Consider the following 22997-nt stretch of genomic DNA (forward strand, 5'->3'; position numbering starts at 1 on the left):
ACTGTCATTTTCCAAACTGCCAAAGAATCTTTTAGGTCCAACATTCTGTCATTTCTGAGAAAAGATCATCTTCCAAAACATTTCACTTGCTGTTTGAATTGTAACAGCAAAGCTAACCATTTGTTAGGAAGTACTCTTTATTTTCAGTGCTTTGATTTCATTAGTGCCTGGAGTAAAGACTCTGGCAGAAATAGGCAGTCCAAGGCGGGGAGAGCCACAGGACAAATTCTCAGTTACAGCCTGGACTCCCACTCAGATGGGTAGCAGCCAGCAGCTTTGCCTGATTCCCGTTAAGTCGGAAGAGCCAGAAAGGAGTGACTATCAGCCCAGGTACTTAAAGTGGTGTCACAGGATTACACAAACTGGAAGAAAGACTGTTTTCTCTGATTGATGTTTTAGTGTTCTGGTGTGCACCAAAGATAAAAGATTCACTGCAAGTGTACCTTGGCCAACACAAAAGACTTACACAATTTTAAGGCCTACCCCAAGCTATGGAGGCAAACTTCCCATAACTCTTTTTTAACTCATTACAGGGAGTAAAAATCCTCATGGGTATGGTTATAGCTTTCCCTGAAAAACCAGAATGAATTTCACAATAGGAAAGAAGTGAACAGAATAAGGAAGAGGGGTGGGGAGAAAGAACAAAAAAAAAAAAAAAAAAGAAAGAAGGAAGAAAGAATGGAAGGAAGGAAAGAAAGAAAAAGAAAAGGAAAAGAGAGTTGAAATAAAAGAAGAAATTAGAGTTCCAGGTACTCTAAAGACAACTAAAATGGACAGCTCTATTTAAATGACAACAACAAAAAATCCCGATGTAGGTTTGATGTGTTTTTGCTGTTTCTAATGGGACATAGTTGTTCAAAACTAACTTCAAGAGGTAAAAACATTTATTCAACCTTTCCCCTATGTAAAACATGAATTCTCACGATGGCGTTAATCATGATGTTAATGTAATCATGCACTAATGGTGTTTGGTAACAGTATTTGAAAATAGTCCAATGCAGCTAAAATTTCGTAGGTGGAGAGGGAGTTTATCTGGAGGCAAAGACCATTTAAAGATACTTCTTCCAGCAATCTGCGTGCTTAAGATGTGTACATTGTTAGTCTAGAGTTAGAAGGTAGGGCAAAACAAAAATTGAGATGTAAGATTTTTCTGTGTATCATTGCTAATACTTCCCAGAGTTTAGTCAGGTCTGTTCCCTACTTCATTTACTTCTAATGCTGTGTAGTTTTTATTTTCTCTTGTTTACAGTTATAGGTGAACAACTCTTTTCTAAATTCTAACTTATTGCCTAGATTTTTATCCTAAAGTATTCAATTCAAAAAGTTCATACTAACTTAGTCTGTTTTACTTAACCAAAATGGGAATCCATATCTCTTGATCTTTTAAATTTCCAATTAAAAGTACATTGCCATTTATAAAATATATTTTGATCTACTGTAATATGTCATCTCTATGGTATCTTCTAAATTACTTACTATAAATATTTTTATTAATTTTTGCTAGGTTCTAGTTCTTTTAGTAAAGGTACTAAGATGAAGAAAGACCTCAGCAACTGCTGATTGAAATGTCGCAGTCTGGGAATCAGAGTACTTCACTTTGCTTTCAACAAATTTTCAAAAATCTGCCAAGCATTCTGGAACTTTTCCGCTATATGAAGAAGCTGTTCCTCCTTGAATGATGGATGAAGAATGAAATGGAATATAGCTACAAGATGAATAAGTAGTTCAATTTATTTTCAGGTACCTATTAAATATCACAATCTGAATGATTTTTTTTCGAAATCAGTGGATAGCGGTGAGTACATATTTAAATAATTTTATTTATTATCTTGAAATATAGATAGCATATTTACCTATTTTAAAATTTTAGTTTTGTTTCCAAATCATATAAAAATAAGAGTTTAGAAAATAATTATTTACTTGTGAAATACTTAATACTTCCTAAGTATTAACTAGTTTACATTCCATGTTCAATCAGAATATTGAAGGATAAAATATAGTGTTTTATTTTTACTAGCTTTTTCTGGTTAATACACTGGAATTGAGTAAGAGAAATATTCACTAAAGTAAACTAGCCTACAGTTACATGTGAGGTCATTTATGATGAGCAAACAATGGATTAGGTAATAATGAAAATTCTGGAAGCTTGAGTTTGTGTACTTACTAGCAACCACTTTCAACATTTCTGCAAAGCTAGAGAAGGTATCTTCTAATTTAAATTTCTTTAAGAATTATCTATTGTGTAATATACTGTCAACAGGAGGTCAGTTTTAAAGGAATACTACTGATAGCCTGAAAGACTGTGGAAAAGAAATTCTTTTTTTCCCTTACACACTGATAGTTCATATATTTGCATTCCTGCAATTATTATATTAAAAAAACATTGGACTAGCAGCAAGAGAGCTGAAAATGGCAGAAGTTGGGAATGACTGCTATTTCTTTTTTAATTCCACATGCATAAAGGTAAATATTGTACAATTTACAGTATTTCACATACTTAAGCTTTTTAGTAGAATGAGGGAAGATACGGCAATAATTTGCCTTGCTAAATCAAAATTTACTATTTTCCCACAAAATATTTTACGTATTTAAAATCTGAAGTAAAACCTTATGTATTTTTGATCTACTGAGCTTCTCTGAGGAAATCTGGAATAACCTAAAATTATTTGAAACTATCCTTCTAGATGCCAGTTACATGCCTATGGCTTTCTAATTCTCAGTGTGGCACTTTTGCCTGTATTATTTATGCTCTTTGAAACCTCAAATTCCTAATACTAAACCTTATATGACACATCATACCTTTTTGATTAATATGATTCCAATCATATAAATTTGAATAGTTAAATTCAGGTCAGTATCAAACTCAGTTTAATAAATTTAATTGATCCCATATTTGAAATGTATTCATGAAATTACTGAATTTTCCCATCAAAGTCTGAGTAATAGCAAATATTTAGTACCATGGGAAATAGAAAAGAAGTAATACAAATTAGCCAAACATGAATTAAAGTTTATAAAGTTAAAATGGGGAAAAAATATTTAACCCAACGGATTAGAATTAATGGATCTCAATGAAACCTAATAAATGTAGAAACTTGATGTTTGGAGCTTCATGTTTATGCCAAAATGAACCCAGTTAAAAGCATGCTGTGTCTAGTTTAAAGCATTTCATCTCTGCTAGGACAACTGAGTGGACTCAACCTCTTTGACAGTTAAGAATTAGGTCCACTTCTGTGACCTGTTACTTAAAGATTAAGCCCTGGGATGATAGATAATAATGGATTTATGTTCCACATGGGCAGAGAGCTTTGTCTATTTCACTGCTGTATCCTCAAATATTTAGTAAGTTCTTCATACATAATGAATAAATAAAAATAACAACAGCAATCACAATACCTCATCTCACATAATTTTTACAATGATCTGTGAGGAGGGCATTTTATTCCCCTTTTATAAATGAGGAAACCGAGATGCACAGTTGGTAAGGGATTGACTTTGTGTTTATGAGGAAGCAATGGAGCCAGGAGTTCAAATACCGGTTAATCTGGTTCCTGACCACTCTCCTGGATTAGGAGATCTACAGATCCATTTGAAAAGGGAGAGATAGTGAAGACGGGGAAGTAAGACCAGAGATGGTGAAGACACACAAAACGTGTCAAGAAAGGGATGAACTTAACAGGATATTTTTATTCTCTGTTATCCACCCTCTGCCCCAAAGACAATGAACTGCAGTTTCTCCAACTGTGGATCTATGTGTAAAAGATATACAATTTTTATATAGCATGCCCATTAAAATAATCCACACCGGCTTTTCTGGGATATAAAGATGATGCTATTGTGTAAATATACAGGCACAATTGTTTATCTTTGTAGACCAAAGGCATAAAGCATATATATTTAATGTAATGTAGCACAATGTGCTAATTACTTAAAATTCCACAATAATATAAAGTTAAGCTCCATTCACTTTCCCTATATAAATACACTTAACTTTATCTCCATGGACTAAGAAAACAGTGATCTAATAAAAGGTATGATTAATAGAGATCATCTCCACAATTCAAATATAGGTAATGATTCTTAAAAAAAAATTCTGGCTTTCCTCAGAACGAAATTAGATCCTTTTGTCATTGGATTGTGATCAAGGGTGTCACTGATCTCATAAATTTATCTTTAGTAGATTAACTGATAACAAAAAGGAGCATTTTATCAGTGACTTGTGGTATGTTGTACTGTTTAATCACTAGATTATCTTGTCAGTCCCTCACTAAAATTAGACTAATTTGCTAACATTTACACTTAAAGCCTTGTGCTTGTAGTATGCTATTTTAATTCAAATTTGATTTCCTTATGCTTCCTTATATGAATTAGCAATCTGTTGTTAAACACTAACGGTCATACATTGAGTTTTCCACACTGTTTACTTTTTCTTTTAGGGTTCCCAGTGCCGATTCCGACACTGTGAAGAAGCCCTTGGCAGTGACACTGTGTGCTCATTATGGAGAGAGGGAAAATGCTTAGATCCACTTTGCAGATTTAGACACATGGAAATGCAGGTAGAATTACTCAGCATCATCATATTTGTTAAAAGCATCTCCCATAATACTGAACTATATACTCTTCCAACACAATAGAGAAGAAATAATTCTTTCTTCCATTACTTAATTTTCGGCATTTTTCACTTTGCTCAACTTAAATTCTTAGAAAAATGGAAGAGGATGTTTTAGGAATATCCATTGCATCAGAGTTTAGAAACACTGAAAGCCTGGAAACACATGTGATCCTGAGTCAGCAATCGCAGTAGTTTTCGTCCCATTGTGTTGTGTTGTAGCACATCGTGTTTATTGTGAATATGGCTTCTGATCATTACATTTCCCCCACCTCCTTTGTCTAGCAAAACTGCAGCATTTCTTGCTTCTGGGAAACTCAACCTCTTGGTTGTGTGAAGATCAGTTGTATCTTTTATCACAGCAAACCTCGAAATATCAATGGACTATTTTTGCCACCAAGTAACAGTGAGTATACATGTTGAAGAACATGGACATACCATATTATAATCTGGTTTTGGAGTAGCAGCATAGAATGACACATTAAATAAAGTATGACAAGGTGAGTAATGCAGTTTAGTAGCCAGTGGATGATTTGGGTGATTCTATCAAGAATTATGAGATGAAGCTTAGAATGAGCCATCAAGTAGCTAACAACAAAGTGAAGAAAACAGACAGCAAGTTCAATTTTCTCTGCCTGTGTTTCTAAAGTGGATTTTATTCATCTAAAAGTGAGATGACTACTGACACTCAGTAGGTATAGGGAAACTCTCTCAGCAAATCATCACTCAAGTGGAGCCAAGCTCAGAGGTCTTGGCCTCACCATTGCTCCCTGTGAATGTGCAGAAGCCTATCTCACAGGTGGGGAGAGCTAGAACATGCTCTGGTCTGCACACTTCTTCTTCTAGAAGAGCAGTTACATATGTGGTTCTTCCTAAGACTTCAGTTGTGGAGAAAATCCCATTGTTGCAAAATAAGTGGCAGACTTCAATCCAAAGGAAAGATACTGAGGTTCTACTATGTGGTGAACCTTAAACTAGGTTCTGGGAAGGGGATACAGAAGATACCAAGCCCTGTAACAGTAAACGGCAAGAACCTTGCTAAGAAGTAGGGAATGTCAGGTTTCCCTGACGCTACAGCTACTCCACTCTCCTCCTCTGGCTACCATATTTCTCGTGATGGGTTTACATGATATCAGCCCTTGGGATTTGAAAATCTGGCTTCATATAATCCTTGGCATATGAATGATTAAAACTTATGTCCCTTTGCTATATTCTTCTTGAAAACTCTGACCTCATAGCATTTATCATGCATGTAATGCCTTGATCCATGTTTCTCTCCCTCACTAGACTGTAAATATCATGAGGATGGGGATCATAATTAGTTTCCTTACTAATGCTTTGCACACTGTTTGGAGCACAGATGCTCAGTAAAACTGGACATATAGATAGATAGACAGGGGATGGAGAGCTGACTATTGAAGGTAACCTCCTGGGAGAAATGTTATTCCACCTACTAAGTGGTTAACTTGGTCCCATTGTTTTACATATAGTGTGATTTTATCTCATGAGAAAGATTGTACTAAATTCTCTCTCTAGTGTAAGTTTGTTTCCTAATGGCCTATGGGTAAACTTGCTATCTTTCAAACTAGCTCTTTCAGGACTAGAGGAAAACAAAGACTGAATCTCTGGGAAAGGAGAGGTAGAATCTGTGAAACAGTTATTGGACCCCTCGCTCTAAGACATGCCCTGGACTAAGCTCTGTAGGGATGCATTTTATTATTCTCACTTATTAGGCACAGAATGTAGGGGGTCAAAGGTACATTCTGGCTTTTCTGGAAGTCTCAATTTCTTCAACAGGCGTCAAAGCTGATCCTGCCTCTTGGAGGAGACTTTCCCCTCTCTCAGGGTCAAAACCAGATCCATGCACTGGGATCAAATCCCTCCCCTAGCCATTCTACCTCCATCATGAGATGGGGTAAGCAAGGTTCATAGGCTGCTCATACCCTGCTTCCTCAAACCTCCTTTACTCTGTCTACAGGGAACAAGTCCACTTATCTGTTTTGAATTCACTAGCACTAATTTCATTCTGCCCTTTATTTCTGTTTGTGTCAGTTTCTCTAGGAATTAAAAGAATACTCCTGTGTGTTTCTCCTTTACTCTCACACTACCGCCATACTCACAACACTTCTGATACCAGATGAGTGGGTTTTTCCTCCACCAAACAATTCCCTTGACATCAGCTGGGTGTCCTACAATTCAATTTAATTTTGACACTAACCAGAGTTAGCATCGAATTAAGACCTGAAAGTATTCCCACGTCACAGAAGCCCAGATAAATGATCACTGATTTGGGGCTTTGGTTTCCAAAATTGCCTAATTTTGTAATTGTCTTGAGACATTCAAAAAATAGTATTTCCAGGCTTTAATCTAGACCTGCTAAATAAAAAGTTTGGAAAGCAGGGACCCTAAAGATGATTTGAATAACTTCTTTAGTTGATTCTGATAATTAGCCAGATTTAATAACTATTGGTTTGAAAAACAAAGGGAATTGAATAAGTAACAATAAATGATACATGTGTTCACCAGCCTTTTCTATTATTTGCTCGTTAGTTTCGAAGGTTACAGAACATTTAAATATGACCTAGAGCTCTGTTCAGTCTGACCTATGTAGCCAAGTAGAGGAGTCTTAAAGTATCATTATTCTCACTTCCAAGTTATCAACTCCCAGCCACAGAAAATAAGAACCACTGGATTTTTTCCTCTTTTGGACATATATACTCTGCCATTATAAGCTATGCCTTATATGAGTTTGCCTTTGTTCCGTCGTCATAATGTGATTAGTTAAGTTATTCTTATCCATGGATCTAATGTAAGGATGCAGTGAAGCTTGTGATCACTTTGTATTTATACCAAAGGTGTGATATATACCAAGTCATGGTTGTAATTATTATCTAAAGTCTATGAATTAGCATATTTTCTACACCTTACCAGAAAAATGTTGATATTTTAAGTTAATTTGATAGCCGTTCCACAGATAAAAGAGACATCCTTTAATAAAACATGCAGTTGATCAGGTGAACAATGGTTGATCACTGAACATGTACATAACATACATTTTGAAAAGATTGAAATGTTACATCTTCTCTAGATATCACACTACAGAAAGAAACTCAGGAAGGAATTCCACCCTCAGCCCAGAGTCAGGAGCCTCTGAAACCTCAGGAGAATATATCACGACCCATTCACCATCCCTTAGTTTTAAAAACTAACTTTGAGGAAGAAGAGGAAGGAGATGAACAAAATGGTTAGTAAACCTTTTTTTTCAGATTCACAATGCATTTTCAAAAACCTTGTGATATTTTTGACATATTTGTTTAATTACTAGAAGTTTATAATGTAATATATAAGGCAGATTTTGATGAGAAAATAGCTTTAATTTTATCGAGTATATTAAATTCATTATGTTCTAATTTGTTCTATGTCTGCACATACGCTTATGATCATTTGGATTGCAAAGTTTTTGTGGTGTGACAGGAGACAGATCTCCTGTTTAAATATGTATAGCTGCTTTAGGGGTATTGATAACCTGTTTTATTTGTATATAACTTAACACTGATAGCATTGATTTATATAACTTTTATTTATACATAACTTAACATTGATATACATGAGTGTCAATCTATCTATTCCATCTATCTGTCTCACATTTAATCCTTGAAGTCATAGAGATCAATAGAGTAGTTTATAAAGCACTATCATCTGCATTATCCCAAGTAATCCTTGCAAAAGTATAAAGAAGGTTAGAACTCAGGTCTTCAGCATCGTAGTCCATCTTATTCCTCCCATATCATAATAGCACTGCAGTGCCAATAAGTATGTACAAACAAGACAAACATGCAGAAAAATAAGCTCTCAGTCTGTCTCTGCCCTGGAATGTGTCCTTATATGGAGACTAGAATGTGGGCACATTGAAAATACTGAAATGTTACATCTTCTCTGTACATATCACACTACAGAAAGAAACTCAGGAAGGAATTCCACCCCCAACCCAGAGTCAGGAGCCTCTGAAACCTCAGGAGAATATATCACGACCCATTCACCATCCCTTAGTTTTAAAAACCAACTTTGAGGAAGAAGAGGAGGAAGGAGATGTGTCCTTCTCAGTTATGACTGCATGTCTCCCATACCTACATTCTCCTCCGAACAAACAAACATGGTCTCAACATATGAATCTATGCCTCCAGCTTCTCATCTGAAAGCACATATGTCTAATTAGTCATTTCTTTTCTCTTGAATGATTCTTTCTAATATGTGAAATATAGCAATTAGAAACATTTGCCAGGATGCAAATTATTGATTTACTAAAAAAAAAAAAAAACCCACTAATCTATACATGAGAACAGTGTTTGGGATGTTTCATTCTGGTTTATAAATTTTCAGATTATTTGGCTTTGGGACAATTTAATTTAAACAAAATATATCCTATAGATGCTTCTAGTTTATGGACAAAAACTCCTGAAGAAATTGAAGAAAAAAGAGCAATAAAGGAGATGTGTCATAAATCTGGTAAGAAATCAAACATTTGTGGATTTTCTAATATTTGATGTGAAAAATATGCTAACCATTACTTTTCTTATGGGCGATTAGGCGAATACTACAGAATTCATACTCCTCCAGATATTTCATCATCTAAAAGCATAGCCTCATCAGTGGAAAAAGAGTTAGAAAAGCCTTTGGAAAATGGAAGTGAATTACAAGAAGGTAAGGAATGGAAAGGAAGCATTTCAAGGTGATGAATAAGAGACACTTGCTGTGATAGGCTGTGCATTATTTAGTAAGGTGTGCACTAAAGTCAAATGATAGATAATACATCAGATTTGAGAGTGAGAAGGAAGTCATGTTATGGGATCACCTAAATTTAATATGAAAAGCTGCTATTAATGTAATTATATTTTCTTAGAGGAACCACAGAATGAACAGACTTCATAAACACATGGTGGCACTACATACCTCATGCAGTAATTCTGTAAATAATTTGGTTTCACTGTTTTAGCTATGAAAATAAATCTGCCTGTGAAACAGGTGTAGATTTTTCTTTATAAGCAGAAAAACAGCTTAGCCCTAGAAGGACAAAAGGGAGATCACAGAAGAATGTTAGCAGTAGAACAGGGTACATTTGTTCCCAGAATGAGTGCCTTCTGTAGACCAGTCAATTTAAGGGGCAATGCAGGTGGGTAAGTCCAAGGCTGTGTCTCTCATAAATCTTATGTTTTGGTGAATCTGATTTTTCTGTTGGTGAACATTTTGCCTTTGAAGGCAAGATAAGAACATTTTTTGGATATAAAATGAGGAACTCAGAGAAAATCCGTGGATACTATGAGTCTAAGTAGTTTTCTTACCCCCAGGATGAGCTGAAAAGTAAGCTCTGCAGCAGTTGGAGAGATTTGAATGCTTCCCTCCACCCCTTAGAAGAAGATAGTTGAGAAAGTCTCCCAGGATCAAAATGAATAATAAAGAGTAGACTGCCTGTCTTGCAAGTACATATATGTGGCAAACTAAACACGTGGCGGTAGGTGGCAGCAACATACCATCAGATGGTAGTAGGATCAGCAAGACCTAGCTGATAGGTGGAAGCCATCCAGTGAAGGACAGATTGCCTGAATTACACAGATCAAAACAAAACAAAGCAAGGGGAGAGGGTGTAGCTCAGTGGTAGAGTGTACGCTTAGCATTCACAAGATCCTGGGTTCAATCCCCAATACTGCTCTTGAAATAAGTAAATAAGTAAACCTGATTACCCAACCCCCACAAACAAACAAACAAAAAAACAAGTTAGCAGTGAATATTAAAAATGGTGGATTATAAAGACACATATGTAAATATGCAAAGGCACATTTTATATTATGGTTTTAAAAAGCTTTTTATTTTTAAATAATATCAGTTAATTCATGAAACTCTTTACCCAGATTTCCCCAAATGTTATTTAGCATTTTACACATTTGATTTTTCTCTCTCTCTCTAAATATATACATTGTTGTTATTTTCTTCTGAATCATCTGAGAGTAAGTTGCAGGCATGATGCCCCTATGTAACTCTCACACATGTAAATATAAGTATCACAGCCAGGAAAACACTTCTGAAACATTATTTGCAGACTTTTTTAAAAAAAACTTTTATGTCCTTTATGTCAAAATGAAGATTTTTCCTTGGTTTAGAATCCAGTTCAGAATCACATGTTGCATTACATTGTCATCTCTCTTTTATTCTACTTTTAATAATTTATTTCAGGAGAAAGTTATCTAGGGATGTATAAGGAAAGTGGTGAGAATTAATTTTCAGTATAATAAGCTTTTTTAATCAATAGTATACCTTGATACTTTTTACTCAATTTGTTCATGGCGAGTAGATAAAAACAAAAGAAATATTACAAAGTTTATTATATGAAAAGCGTATCAAATAAAATAAATGTATACACACAATACTGTTAGATTGCTTAAATTTTTTAATTGCCATTTGGTACATTATCCATGTAGGAAAATAAACTTGTTTGCTGCTTTCCTGATAATTATAAAATTTGCTTAAAATTTATATATTTATAAATTTATTGTTCATCAAATTATTATGCAAACAATACTTGCATTAATTTTTAAGCTTTTTACTATCATAAATTCTGTCATAAACTTAAGTAAGCACCTAATCGTTTCTGTCTGGAGTGATTTTTTTTTTTTTTTAAATTTCTAGGGGATGGACTGACAGTTCCAACAAAATTTAGCCTATTTGAAAGGCAAGGTGAGATAAAAGCATCATTGGATAGGAAACCAAGGACTGACATTGCTGCTTTTGAAAACGGAGGTGAGTTAACTTATCACTGATTGATTCTGAATATATCCCCATGTAATAAAGGAGTCCGAATTTTCTCTCTCATAACTAATTTTGTTTCATCAACATCTTTTTGACATTTTGATTGTTGGCTTTGGATAAGATCCTTGAGGTCAGGAACTGTTTATAATCAACTGCTCTAGAGGAATCTCTGTAATAGAATGTTTGCCACATGATGTGCAACCCATAAATATTTGTAGAATAAGTAATTTCATGTTTAAACAATTGAATGAGTGCATGTATGGAGACAGTTTTACAAAATTTACAGATGACCTCAAGTTAATATGCTGGAATAGTGAGCCATGTTTAACAAGGTAAACTCAAACTGTGATAAACATAATGTCTGGCATTTTAGTCCAAGATGTTAATGGTAGCTTTTTCTTCAAGTTGGGAAAGACCTGACATGATACAGATTGTGAGGGAAAAAATAAAAGCTTGTGTTGGCCACAGGGTTTCAAAATGGTTCAGTAACGTGTGTCAGCTACCACATAGCTAAGGTAAACTCACACTGAATTATTGGTAGTATAGGGAGAAAATTAAATGTGACAAGTCATTTAAAGTACTCAGTAGAGTGTCTGACATACAGAAAGATGCTCCATAAATGTCAACTATTGTTATACTCATTCCACTGATTTCTGTACAGGGGAGTCCATGTTTGGGTATGATTCTTAAAGAAGGGTACTTGAAACAAATAGTTTATGTTAAGAAAGGGTAACTTGTATGAGGAAGGATCTGAAATTAAGTATGTAAGCGATATTTAAAGCAACTATGGATATTAATCCTGAAAAATAGAAGACTTCTAAGGAACACAAAACTGCTTTCATATATTTACAGATATTGTATGGAAGATGTTATGTTTACTCCGAGTATCTCTTAAGCATGGTAAAGGGTGGAATTAAGATTATTTAACAGAAAGTTGTGTTGACTACGTGAATTTTCTTATAATTATCTGTAAGTGTACATACTATATATTTATGTACATATGTATATACCTGTATCAATCTAAATACACATGCTATGTATACAGATGGGGATGGTATCACTGAGAAGTACTGAAACAAAAGTGGGCAAGAGGGGTGTTGTAGAGGAGGACTATCCTGCACTGAAAGGCAGTTTTGTGCAACTTCCTGCCATTGCTGTGCTGACAGTAAGTTATTGTCATAGGAGGAGATTGCTATGTTCCCCAGAGGATCATATTCCTTGGAATACATGAGAATGAAGCTTTAACTGAAGAGAAAGAAATCACCATGTCAAAATGTTCAAATGCTAAAGGTAATGAACCAGTCAGTATTTTAAGATCCATTTGTAATTTGGACAGATGATCTAAACATAAAGCTTGATTGTTGCAGAAACCAATACAAGAGGCAAGGTAATAAATAAAAATATACACGAAATACACTAGATAGAAGTCAAGAGCCCCACCTTTCCAGTCCTGGCTCTGTCCTTGGTTGTTTATCCATGGGGCTTTATCTTTTTTTAGCTTCAGTTTCCTTATCTGAAAAATTGGCCTGCTGGACTACAGAATTTTTAGGGGTCTTGCTAGCTCTAAAGTTACTGGTTCTTTTAAATGGTATTACCAAGTCTTTTTTAGTTTGATTTTCAACTTGGAATATTCAGTATGAGTGAATTTTCTTAGAAAGCTTTGTTGGTGAAGATATATAATGTAAATATGTACTGAGAAGAGTATTACTCTCCTGCTGACTTCCCCACTTTATGATTATTACTAACTATATTCTGTGAATAATCAAGAGATATAATAAAATACATCCTCTACAGTTTTATGTTGTGCTTATTGTGCTTAGAATCCCCCAGCTCATACTGCTGCTGGGCAGCTCGCTCAGTCACAGACAGTACAGCTGTCCTGTAATTAGAGGACTTCACATATTCTCAATCCAAATACTAACCAATTTCCCCGTCACTGAATAAATGTTCTCAAGAACAAGAAAAGACACATGATCAAATTATTTTTGTGGAAAATTATATATGTAAATATTTTCCTTTTTTGCTCAATCTATCAAAAAAAAAAAAAACCTAACTACACTATAAATGGTAGCCACCACCCTATGTAGCTGTTTAAGTTAATTAAAATTAAATAAAATTTTAAAATTCAGCTCTTCAGTTGCACTAGTTATATTGCAAATGCTCAGTATCCACACGTGATTAGTAGCTATCATTTCAGAAAGCACAGATATAGAATGTTTCCATCACTGTAGAAAACTCTATTAGGTGGTTCTGCTCCAAAGCTTAGAACTAGTGAAGGTTGTTATAAATATTTCTGCATTCTTGACTAAAATTGGCACATTTGATGTAAAATTGGTAACTTTTTATTTTTTGTCTGGAGGTATTAAAAATATTTCCACAAATACATAATTTACATACTGAAGATAATGACTGTATTTCTGGATTTTTAATATTTTGTCAGTGACATCTTTGGGGGACTCAATGTGGAAATTAGGGAATTTCAGTGATAGATTCTAAAAATTAGTATCCATATATATTTTAAAGAGGTATACCCATCATATGATGTTTGAAAAGTGAAATACCAACTGAAACACTTTTTTTTACTAATATTGACATTTTATTTTCTTAATTTGCTTTAAAAGATAACAAGGACAGTCCTCATCCAAAGCGTTCCCTAACTACCCGACTAGTACCTACAACGCATGTATTAAATGCCACTGAGAATATCAGTATGAAGTGCAGAGAGGACCCCTTTTCAAGTGAGACATTAGCTCTATCACTTTTTGGCCTTAGATGTATTTGTCTTACCATGGATTTATTTGCCTATTTGAAATAGAATTTTGAAAAAAGAAAGGAAAAAGAATGGTTTGAAAATTATTCAGGGTTAAGGATTAACGACTATTCTTCTACTAACTCTCACAATGAATTGTGATGTAGGTCCTAGTAAATCATAATATACTTTCCCACTAGTTTAATTTAGATATTAAAAGTAATAATATGCTACCTTCTCAGAAGATTCATTAGTATAGCATTTTAAATTTAACCTGTAGTGGGGATACACTGACAGGTTTATTATTATTATTATTATTATTATTATTATTTTAAATTATTTTTCTTAATTTGGCTTCTCCTTGCTGTTTAGTACTGTGAGCTTCTTCTCTTGATACAATTAAGACTCATGAATCTTCCTGTTTCCCTCTTTCCTTCCTTTTCTTTATTTCACTTAATGAACCCCTGTAATATTTTTTGATCCCAACTAGGCATCTAGGGGAACCATGTTGGTTTATCTCCAAGAAGCTTAGTTAAGTGAAAAATATGGATTCCAAATTCTGGGAGTGGGAGCGTGAGAGTAAGGATGGGGCATATTGTCTGAAGAAGAGGTATTAGAATCAGAGCTTCAGTGAAGGCTTGGTGCTTAAGCTAAAGATGAGAGCTAGTGCAAAGAGAGATTTATCAGTCCACTATAGACAGCTTTGTGCAGTAGTTATTCGTGAATGTTCAGGATCTCCACACAGAGAAATAATAAAGAATGCCCCACCCTACTAAATTGTTTTAAGATTCTCTGGAAAAATTTACCTTAAAAATTTCTGGAAAATTGAGCATGCATATAAAATTTTCCATGTAAAAATATGTGAGCAAGAAGTGAATAATTTAGTGATCTTATCATTTACAAAGTCTGATTATTCAGTTTTATTTCACTAAACTATATTTATATACCCAACTTCTTAAGATCTTACAAGAAGAAGGTAATATTCACTAACAATATCTTATATTAATCTAGCTTCTTAAGAAGTAGTAGTTTTGGCTTAAAAAGTACAGATGGATTTATGTTCAAAATAACAATTCTAAAACTACTTAAAAATAACATTATAATGAGATACATATTATATTTGGATTGAATCTTATGAAAGCATTTTTCTCCCAAGGAATGTTACTTATTGAAAGTTTTCTCATCAATCAATTTCCAAGTTAGATTTCTTTTTGGCACTTAAAAATAAATCATCCTTTGTTCTAGAAAGTAAAGTATTAGGGTGGTACAGTAATTTTTTCTCTTGCTTGACATGTGAATGCACAGATATGTAATTATCACTTACAAGTAATTTTCAGATGAAAGAATCTCTTAAAAAAACTGTAAAAATTTGTATCTTATTTAAGTGAATAATGTCCAGCCAGTGAGGAAGCCTCATTTTAAAGGTGTGAAAAAAAGAAAGTGGATTTATGATGAACCAAAGAACTTTCCTGGCCCAGGAATGCGGAGAGGTAAAGTGCTTATGCATCTGATATCCCTAAATTGTAATTTGAAAAAAGATTAAATAATCTTTTCTACCTGAAAAACAAGTCACTGTTGTGCAGCCTGTTGTTTTAGATGTCAACCCAACTCCTATAAATTTAGTTCTTTTAGCTTACATTGTCTTCCATTGTCCTATCAAACATTTAAAGTGTAATATTGTATTTCCAGGTGTGAAACCAGCTTGTTTTATCCCTCACTCCCCGCCCCCTTTCTTTTACAGCAGTACAGGCCCCAAATCCCAAAAATAAAATGAGTTACCATCGCAATAATAAAAACAGAAATCCCGAGAATGCGTCCTATATCCATGTTCAGAGAGATGCTATCAGGACTGTCTCACTGAATGCACCTCCCCGCAGCAGGCCTACACAAGGGTCCTACAATGAAGTCGATGTTAGCAAGGAACCAAAATTCAACCTCTGTTCAGGTAAGGCTCTTTGCTTATATAGTTTACTCCTGTCTGTGGTTTGCATTCCCATGGACTTTGCTGATGACCCAACTAATCTTCACTGCTACCCACCCCCTTCTTTTTTTTGTCCAGGCCATCACCACCATAACATTTTAGAAAACTGGTAGGAGGATTTCTTCCATGTGCAGGAGTGTACATGATTTAAAGGATATTGGAGAAAACATGTTGGGTGCAGATGATGTGACACTGAACCTCCCTAGAGTTTTGTCTCAGAGCACTGCACTTTGTTTGCCCTGGATAGCTTTATTTCACTCTTAGGGATTGTTTTCAAGTGGTTGACATTTTTTTGTGCCACTAACTGCACTGTTCAATTATCACTTTCAGCCTAGTGCCTTGGTTTTTCTTTAGGCCTTCATGATTACTTTCTGAACGGATTAGTTTGGGGGTTAACTGCAATATTTTTGACAACCTCTCATCTCTCCCACCCATGCCCAGATTGCTTCTAAATCATTTCATCATGTAATAGGCAAAGTCATGGTTTATGTCATGAAGTACAAGGCCACAAGGAAGGAGGGAATCAAATTTCTTTTTTTTTTTTTTTCTTGTCTCAGATGAATTTTCCTCTTTCAAATTTTGGTTTCAGTTTTCTCAACTCAACAAAAGGTCACTCAATTCCCTGTAATTTCATATTTTTATTTTCCTGTGTTCACCGTCTAGTTAGTGGTCTGAATGATGTATACTTTCTAGAACCTAAGTAAAAACTCGATGCCTCTCTTCAGTCCTTCCTTTTACAATTTAAATAGAAGTTAGCTTTATTTAAATTGCTTTTCTTCTATTTATTTTAGAATATAATGATGCATGGATTTACATATAAAAATAAGGACATTCTTAGGTGAAACAAACTTTTAATTTTTATTTATTACTATTATTATTTTATTATTAATCTTGCCATTATTTTACTGTGAGTTGATAGCTGTGGAGATCACAGTGACTACCAGAACAAGTGCCATTGTCTACATTTGTGTTCAGGTGGCCGCAGTTATACTCACGATTGCTTTTGCCCCGTTAGTGCAAATGTCAGCACAAGGGGAAAAAAAAGCAAATAAATTCTTAGCATTATTATGGACCATGCTTTGAGAATCACAGCTGCATAGTGTGATTCAAAACACAACACACAACACTTCAAAACACAAATACATCATTCTTAGATAGTAGTTCAAATACGGAATTGTCAGAGGAAAGTAGATAATTAAAGGTTGAAACCAGCGTACAAATACTTTGGTTTTGTGGGACAGTAAGTTTTACTGTGGTAGAGCAAACACTTCCATCTTGGGAGTTGGAAGGAAAGAGGGAAGTGGGCTGTACCTCCTAGGTCTTTCTTCCGTTCTCTTTCTCTCTTTTTAATAGAGTTACTGGCAGTCGAACCTAGGACCCTGTGCGTGCTAAGCATCTGCTCTACTGTTGAGCTATTTCCTCCCCCCATTTATTTTTTACTTCCTTTCTAAAGCTCTGTAAATACTAGCAGAATTGTGTATGGAATCATGGTAAAGCCTGGCAGTGAAATACTTTGGTCACATACACATATCACACTCTTCTCTAGCTTAGCCTCATGGGACAGGCCTTATCTGAGGAACTGAGCAGCCAATTAAGAGATGTGTAACCATGTTCGTTGATAACTCAAATGGTTTTAATAAGCTCAGTTGTGTCCCTGATGCCTTAGCCTTGAAACGGTAAAATGAATTAGAGAATAGCTTCACCTCTGAGATGTTTGTAACTCTGAAATACTCCCGGAATATGATTTTAGCATTATGAAATATTTCATTTGTTTCCTTTTTCTCTCAGATAAATATATGTCAACATCATATAATGGTTCAGCCTGGAGGAAAAGAATTCCTTTTTCAAAAACATACTCAAAAACTGAAAAGATATATACAGGTAAATACTAGTGATTTTAATGTAGCATACGATTCTGAAAATGACAAGTTTTTAAGCTCAAGGAACATATTTTAGAAAACCTATAAAGTCTTCGTGATCTATATGAACATAGTTTCTTGGAGTTTAGTAGATATCTGGTCTATCTGCAATTTCATTTTACTTTGTTTTATTGTGTTTGCCTATTCTTATGTGTTATCAGAAATCTCTTGATATATTTCTCTCCTTAGACACAAGCATAAGCATTTGCAGCAATTACGTATGTTAAGATGCATTCTCTGTTGAACCATAAAGCAATATATAAAACCATATTTTGACACAAAATATTAAAGCCCCACTGTTTCCACCACGGACAGAAACGGTGCAGGCTGGAGCGGGCTGATAGGGCACCTAGGATGAAGTTTCCGTGATGGAAGTTTGAGAGGGGCTGTGGTCTCCCTCTTGTGCTCTGTGCTCTGGGAGGGCGTGGGAATTCTTGGAACCTTCCCAGGATATAGGTTTGTAGCAGACCTGACCTCAGGTTGGACTTAATCTGGGGTAGGGGGAAGGAGGTGAAAAGTTGATGAAAATCCAAGATAAAACTACAAACTGTAAAGCCCATGGTCTCCTAGGAGGTGTGTTGCTATTTGGAGGATTAAAGGATGTGCTCCTGACCTCTGCCCCTGTCCCAGTGACTGCCTTTGTATCCCAGCAACCTTCTCCCGTTCCATCCCACTCATATAGTTAAACATGATTTACTGAAGGATTTGGGGGAAGGAGTGGTGACTTTAGGGCATGAAACATGTACCATCCATGTATGGCAGGGAAAAGAGGATGTGACGGAGGATGTGAGCTGACAAAACTGCTTTTTGCTTTTACTCTGGAAAATACAGAGGAGCCTGTAGAGAGACAGCAAGAGACCAGAAACAGTGTGTGGAGCGCTTACTCAGTACTAGTCCCTGCCTCCTCTTCCACCACCTCCAGCTATGTCAGGGCCCAGGGCAGAAAGGTCAATGATAGAGTTCCTCTCGAATTTTATATGAATCTGAACATAAGGAGGATCTGCATTGCACTTTCCAGTTGCAACCTAGAGGGGAAATCTTTGGAGAAACTTTCTCAATGCCATCTGGTGGTGAGGTTGCGGGGAGGGCAAGCCACATCTAATGCAATCAAACTGGAGACAGAGCATCTTGAGATTACCAAGCTCCAGGGTTGCTTGGGACGGCATCACATATTCCCGTGAGTTTCAAGTGAGAGTGAATTGCTAAGAGAGAGGACCAGCAGGTCTACACAAAGTCTCCTGGCTGGAACAGAAGGGACAGCATCAGAAAGATGCCTTTGTGGTTAGGCCCTACTCCAGGGGAGGACTCAACTGGAATTGCAATAGATTGCTCTGCCAGGGAGTCGATTAGAAACCAAAGCCATCCTCCACTGATCGAACTGTACTTGAAGTATGGTCTGAGGGCCACCAGCAATGACATCACCTGGGAGCTTGTTAGAAACGTGTAATCTCCATCTCGACCTGTTGAATCATTATCTGCATTTTGATAAGATTTCCAGGTGATTTGGATACACTAATTAAAGTTTGAGAAACCTTAGACAATATATGTTATCTGGGCCACCATTCACCAGCACATGACCTAGACCTTGTTGAACCCAAGATTGTTGAGATGACATTCTTTTCCTGGTTGTCACACAGTAGCAACTGTTCTCCCCAGTCCCAACCCTAGAAATACTGATAAACAGCAAGAAGGTGGGGGAGGGAGAGAAACCCTAAGAAAGAATTTCGTATCTGAATGTAATTGAAAAATACATATGAAGTGACTAAAAAAAAAAAAAAAATCACTGAACTGGACTAAGTTTATATGCAAAGGACTAGAGAAATTTTCTACATCAGGCAGGGTGGAATCTTAGAATCAAGAAATTAAATAAATTATAACCAAATAAAATTAGTTTTCTTATTTACCTGAGCTCTTGGCTGGGAAATCTGCAACCCCTAAACTCTGATCCTTTCTAAATATTGTTGTCATCACCAGAAGATAGAAGTTAGCTTGTGTTTCCTCCCATGCACTTCCTGCTAGGACACAGGGGAGAGATTTCAGCATTTCCCAGTGGACAGATGGCCTGCTGGAGAGAGGGAGCAGAAAACACTAGTTGCGACTAGTCTGTTCCTCTAAGGAATATCTGGGAGCCAAGGCCATAGAAGTATAAATGGGCAAGAGGAGCCCTTTGGGAAAATGTTTTTGGATGCTATGATGCTAAGGCAATAGGGGAGGGAAAATGTGTCTTGGGAATAGAGGAAAGGAGCTTAAAGCAATTAGAGATGTTGTTGTCACCCCTCTCTGAGGCCACCATCCTTTCTGATAGGGGTATAGCTGGTGTGACTAGAGGTGCCTGTCTCCAAAGGAGGGAACATTCATTCTGTTCACTCTGGGTCCCCCATGTGCAGCCTTACATACAGTATTATTTCCATTCCCTTCCATCCCTCCACTGAAATTCAAAACACGGCAAGCTTCAGAAAGAAGTGGAATTAATTTGAATGGTGTTCTGAAAATTTATGAATTAGAACAATAAGCTTAGTTTTTGTTTTGTCTTTAGATTTATGGTAAGTAATTAGCAAAAGACATGCAATATGGTGGTACCCCAAAGAATGCTGAAAAAGAAAATAACTGAAATATTTTTGTATTTTATTATTAGAGCCAAGAAGAAATGGAAGCAAGTAAACCTGGAGGTTGAGAGAAGAGAAAAATGAGAAAAGAGAAAAGTGCCAGACATCATCTGATTTACAATTCAAAAATGAAAATTCAAAGAATGAGATATTCAAGTACTCCATACTATATACTGGGTAGCCAAAGATGATAAAATGCAAATTCTGAAAATAAGATGCAGGAAGTACACTGTGCTCTTTCAAAACTGATAAAAATGCAAATTACAAACAGCTGCCTGTGTATTTATATAGGTCTGGAATTCATTTGATGCATTGCCACAAACATTTAATAAAATTTAAAAGTTTGACAATTAAAATCATTCTTTAATTGTAAACTAAGTTAGATTGCCAGATTGAGGAGTAAAGTTGTGCCTTTGATTTCTGTTTTGCAATATTCTTTAAGAAAACTCACATTTTCTTTCCTTACCTAGAGTTTAAGCTGGGCCCTCTGTGATAGTAACAGATGAAATGTAAACAAATTCAGTGAAGTCCCAGGGTTACAGTTTGGTGATGAGTATGTTAGAAGAATTCCAATAGAAATATACTTTGATGTGTTATAGGAAGAGACAAAGATTATTATTCAGGGCAGTTGCTGAACAACGTCTTTTAATTGGCAACTATGAAACCTATCTGCTGAGATGTGCTACATTCAAAACTGAAAAATAAACATTTTCCTACCATGAAAACAAAAATTATACAATCATACTGGAGAAAAAGGACATGTAAAAGGAAAAAGAATGAATTAATAACATGGCATCCAAAAATCTTAGGGAGCTTTTAAGGCTTCAGTAACTCCAGATACAGTATAAATGCTTACAGATGTAAGAGAGGCATCATTTGAAAACTTATTTCCATTTCTTTTGTGCTTATTTAGAATTCTGAATCTTGAAAAACAAATTTTTATTTAATCAAAAATTCTCATCTGCAGGGTGACTGAAACAAAAACTTAACATTTAAAATATGTTCTTCAAACTTAAAAAACAAGTATGGCAACAATATAAGTACTTAATATTTCAAATGATGTTTTTGTAAGTTTGTAGCATTTATAGTTCTGCCTTTATTAAGGCTCAGAACTTCACTAAGACTTTAGGATACCCTGCATTTATATTTGCATGTGTCTTGTGCTTATTGGTAGCCTCTTGTTCAATGCTTATTGGGGAAGGGAGGGAATCAGGGTTCTTAGAAATATTTTATTTTAAAACATTTTATATGACGTGATTCCAGCTTGTGGAGAGGTAAACCCTAATTTCTGGCTTCTAACAGGGCTCTATCTGCACACTTTCAAAAACATGAGGATATAGTCATTTTTTTTCCTTATAAATAGCAGATTGAAGTGAATACTGTGCCAGGACAATATCTTGGTAAGATAGATTTGAGAGGAATGTGGGAAAGGAGCTGAGCTGAAAAGCTGTCTAGATGGAGGCTGATAGGAAACATCCTATGATTCCATTTAACAAATAGATCTATGTCCTTCCAAAGCTTTTCAATTTTGAACTAGTGATGCAGAAGGAAGGATTCAAAGAAGGAAATTCAAGCTTGCTTTCTGGAAGTACAGATTCTCAGTATATATCTTCATTGCATGCCAAATACTGAAGAATCAGTGAGGAATGAGAAAAATCTGAAGGAAGGCTTGAGTGTGATTGATTTTTCTGAATGTGTACATGTATAATTCTTGAATAAATGGACATTTTATTTTGATAAGTTATACATCTAAAAGGACCAAGTAAGATGATGGCATTAACTAACCTTGTTTTATGTTTGTGATTTAGGGAAAAGCCAGTTGGTTTAAATGGGGATAAACTAGTAACCAAGAAGGAATAAGATAGTAAATCCCCAAATAAGAAAAGATAAGGGATGACAAAATAAGTGGACAACCAAACATTTGGAAGCCAGCAAGAAGCAATGCTCACTGACTCCAAAACATACAAGTAGTGCATTTAAGCTTAAATTCCACAATGCCATAGGTGGACAGTTGCTCTTCTGACACATACAAAAGCTTTCAATGAATTTCACTGATGTTCTATGGTTCTACTCTTTTCAAAGTGCGGCAGTAATAAAAATGGTAATAAAAATAGCATTTATTGGGTGTACAGTATATTAATTTGCTGGGGCTGCCATAATAAAGGACCACAAATTGAGTGGCTCAGACAACAAAAATTCATTGTCTTACAGGTCTGGAGGCTAGAAGTCCCTAAGCTTTTGAATCCCTTCCTCCACAATAAACCAAGGAAGGTCTGGCATTTTTAGCTTGCTTACTCTGGGCTTCCTTTTAGTCCATATTTAAAATAACCAA

General features: G+C 35.5%; 1 protein-coding gene and 1 long non-coding RNA gene across 13 annotated transcripts in view; one reads left to right on the top strand and one right to left on the bottom strand.

Annotated features, from left to right (window-relative positions):
• Positions 1-22997, bottom strand: part of LOC140700224 (uncharacterized) — a 73989-nt gene that overhangs the window by 1187 nt on the left and 49805 nt on the right. The window lies entirely within an intron of this gene.
• Positions 51-21021, top strand: C12H12orf50 (chromosome 12 C12orf50 homolog). Of its 12 annotated transcripts, XM_072973270.1 has the most exons (14): positions 51-330; positions 1505-1795; positions 4437-4556; positions 4895-5015; positions 7698-7853; positions 8990-9115; positions 9197-9310; positions 11291-11401; positions 12593-12700; positions 14032-14148; positions 15545-15649; positions 15901-16104; positions 17929-18021; positions 20695-21021. In XM_072973270.1, the coding sequence occupies exons 2-14, from the start codon at positions 1766-1768 to the stop codon at positions 20718-20720; spliced, it is 1431 nt and encodes a 476-aa protein (XP_072829371.1). In that variant the 5' UTR covers positions 51-330; positions 1505-1765; the 3' UTR covers positions 20721-21021. The 12 variants fall into 12 exon arrangements, with proteins under 12 accessions (XP_072829371.1, XP_006197939.1, XP_072829377.1 ...); XM_006197877.3 differs by lacking the exons at positions 51-330; positions 1505-1795 and adding an exon at positions 2126-2202 and having other exon boundaries at positions 9038-9115; XM_072973274.1 differs by lacking the exons at positions 51-330; positions 1505-1795 and adding an exon at positions 2145-2202.

The sequence above is a fragment of the Vicugna pacos genome, chromosome 12 (genome assembly GCF_048564905.1).
Source record: "Vicugna pacos chromosome 12, VicPac4, whole genome shotgun sequence".
Classification (NCBI taxonomy): Eukaryota; Metazoa; Chordata; class Mammalia; order Artiodactyla; family Camelidae; genus Vicugna; species Vicugna pacos.

What these genes read in the sequence shown, in the direction of transcription:
- C12H12orf50 (XM_072973268.1), top strand. Translation starts at nt 2,410, where the DNA reads ATGGCAGAAGTTGGGAATGACTGCTATTTCTTTTTTAATTCCACATGC. An exon ending in TTAGACACATGGAAATGCAG is followed by an intron (nt 4,557 to 4,894) that starts GTAGAATTACTC and finishes TCCTTTGTCTAG; the next exon opens with CAAAACTGCAGCATTTCTTG. An exon ending in TGGCCCAGGAATGCGGAGAG is followed by an intron (nt 15,650 to 15,900) that starts GTAAAGTGCTTA and finishes TTTCTTTTACAG; the next exon opens with CAGTACAGGCCCCAAATCCC.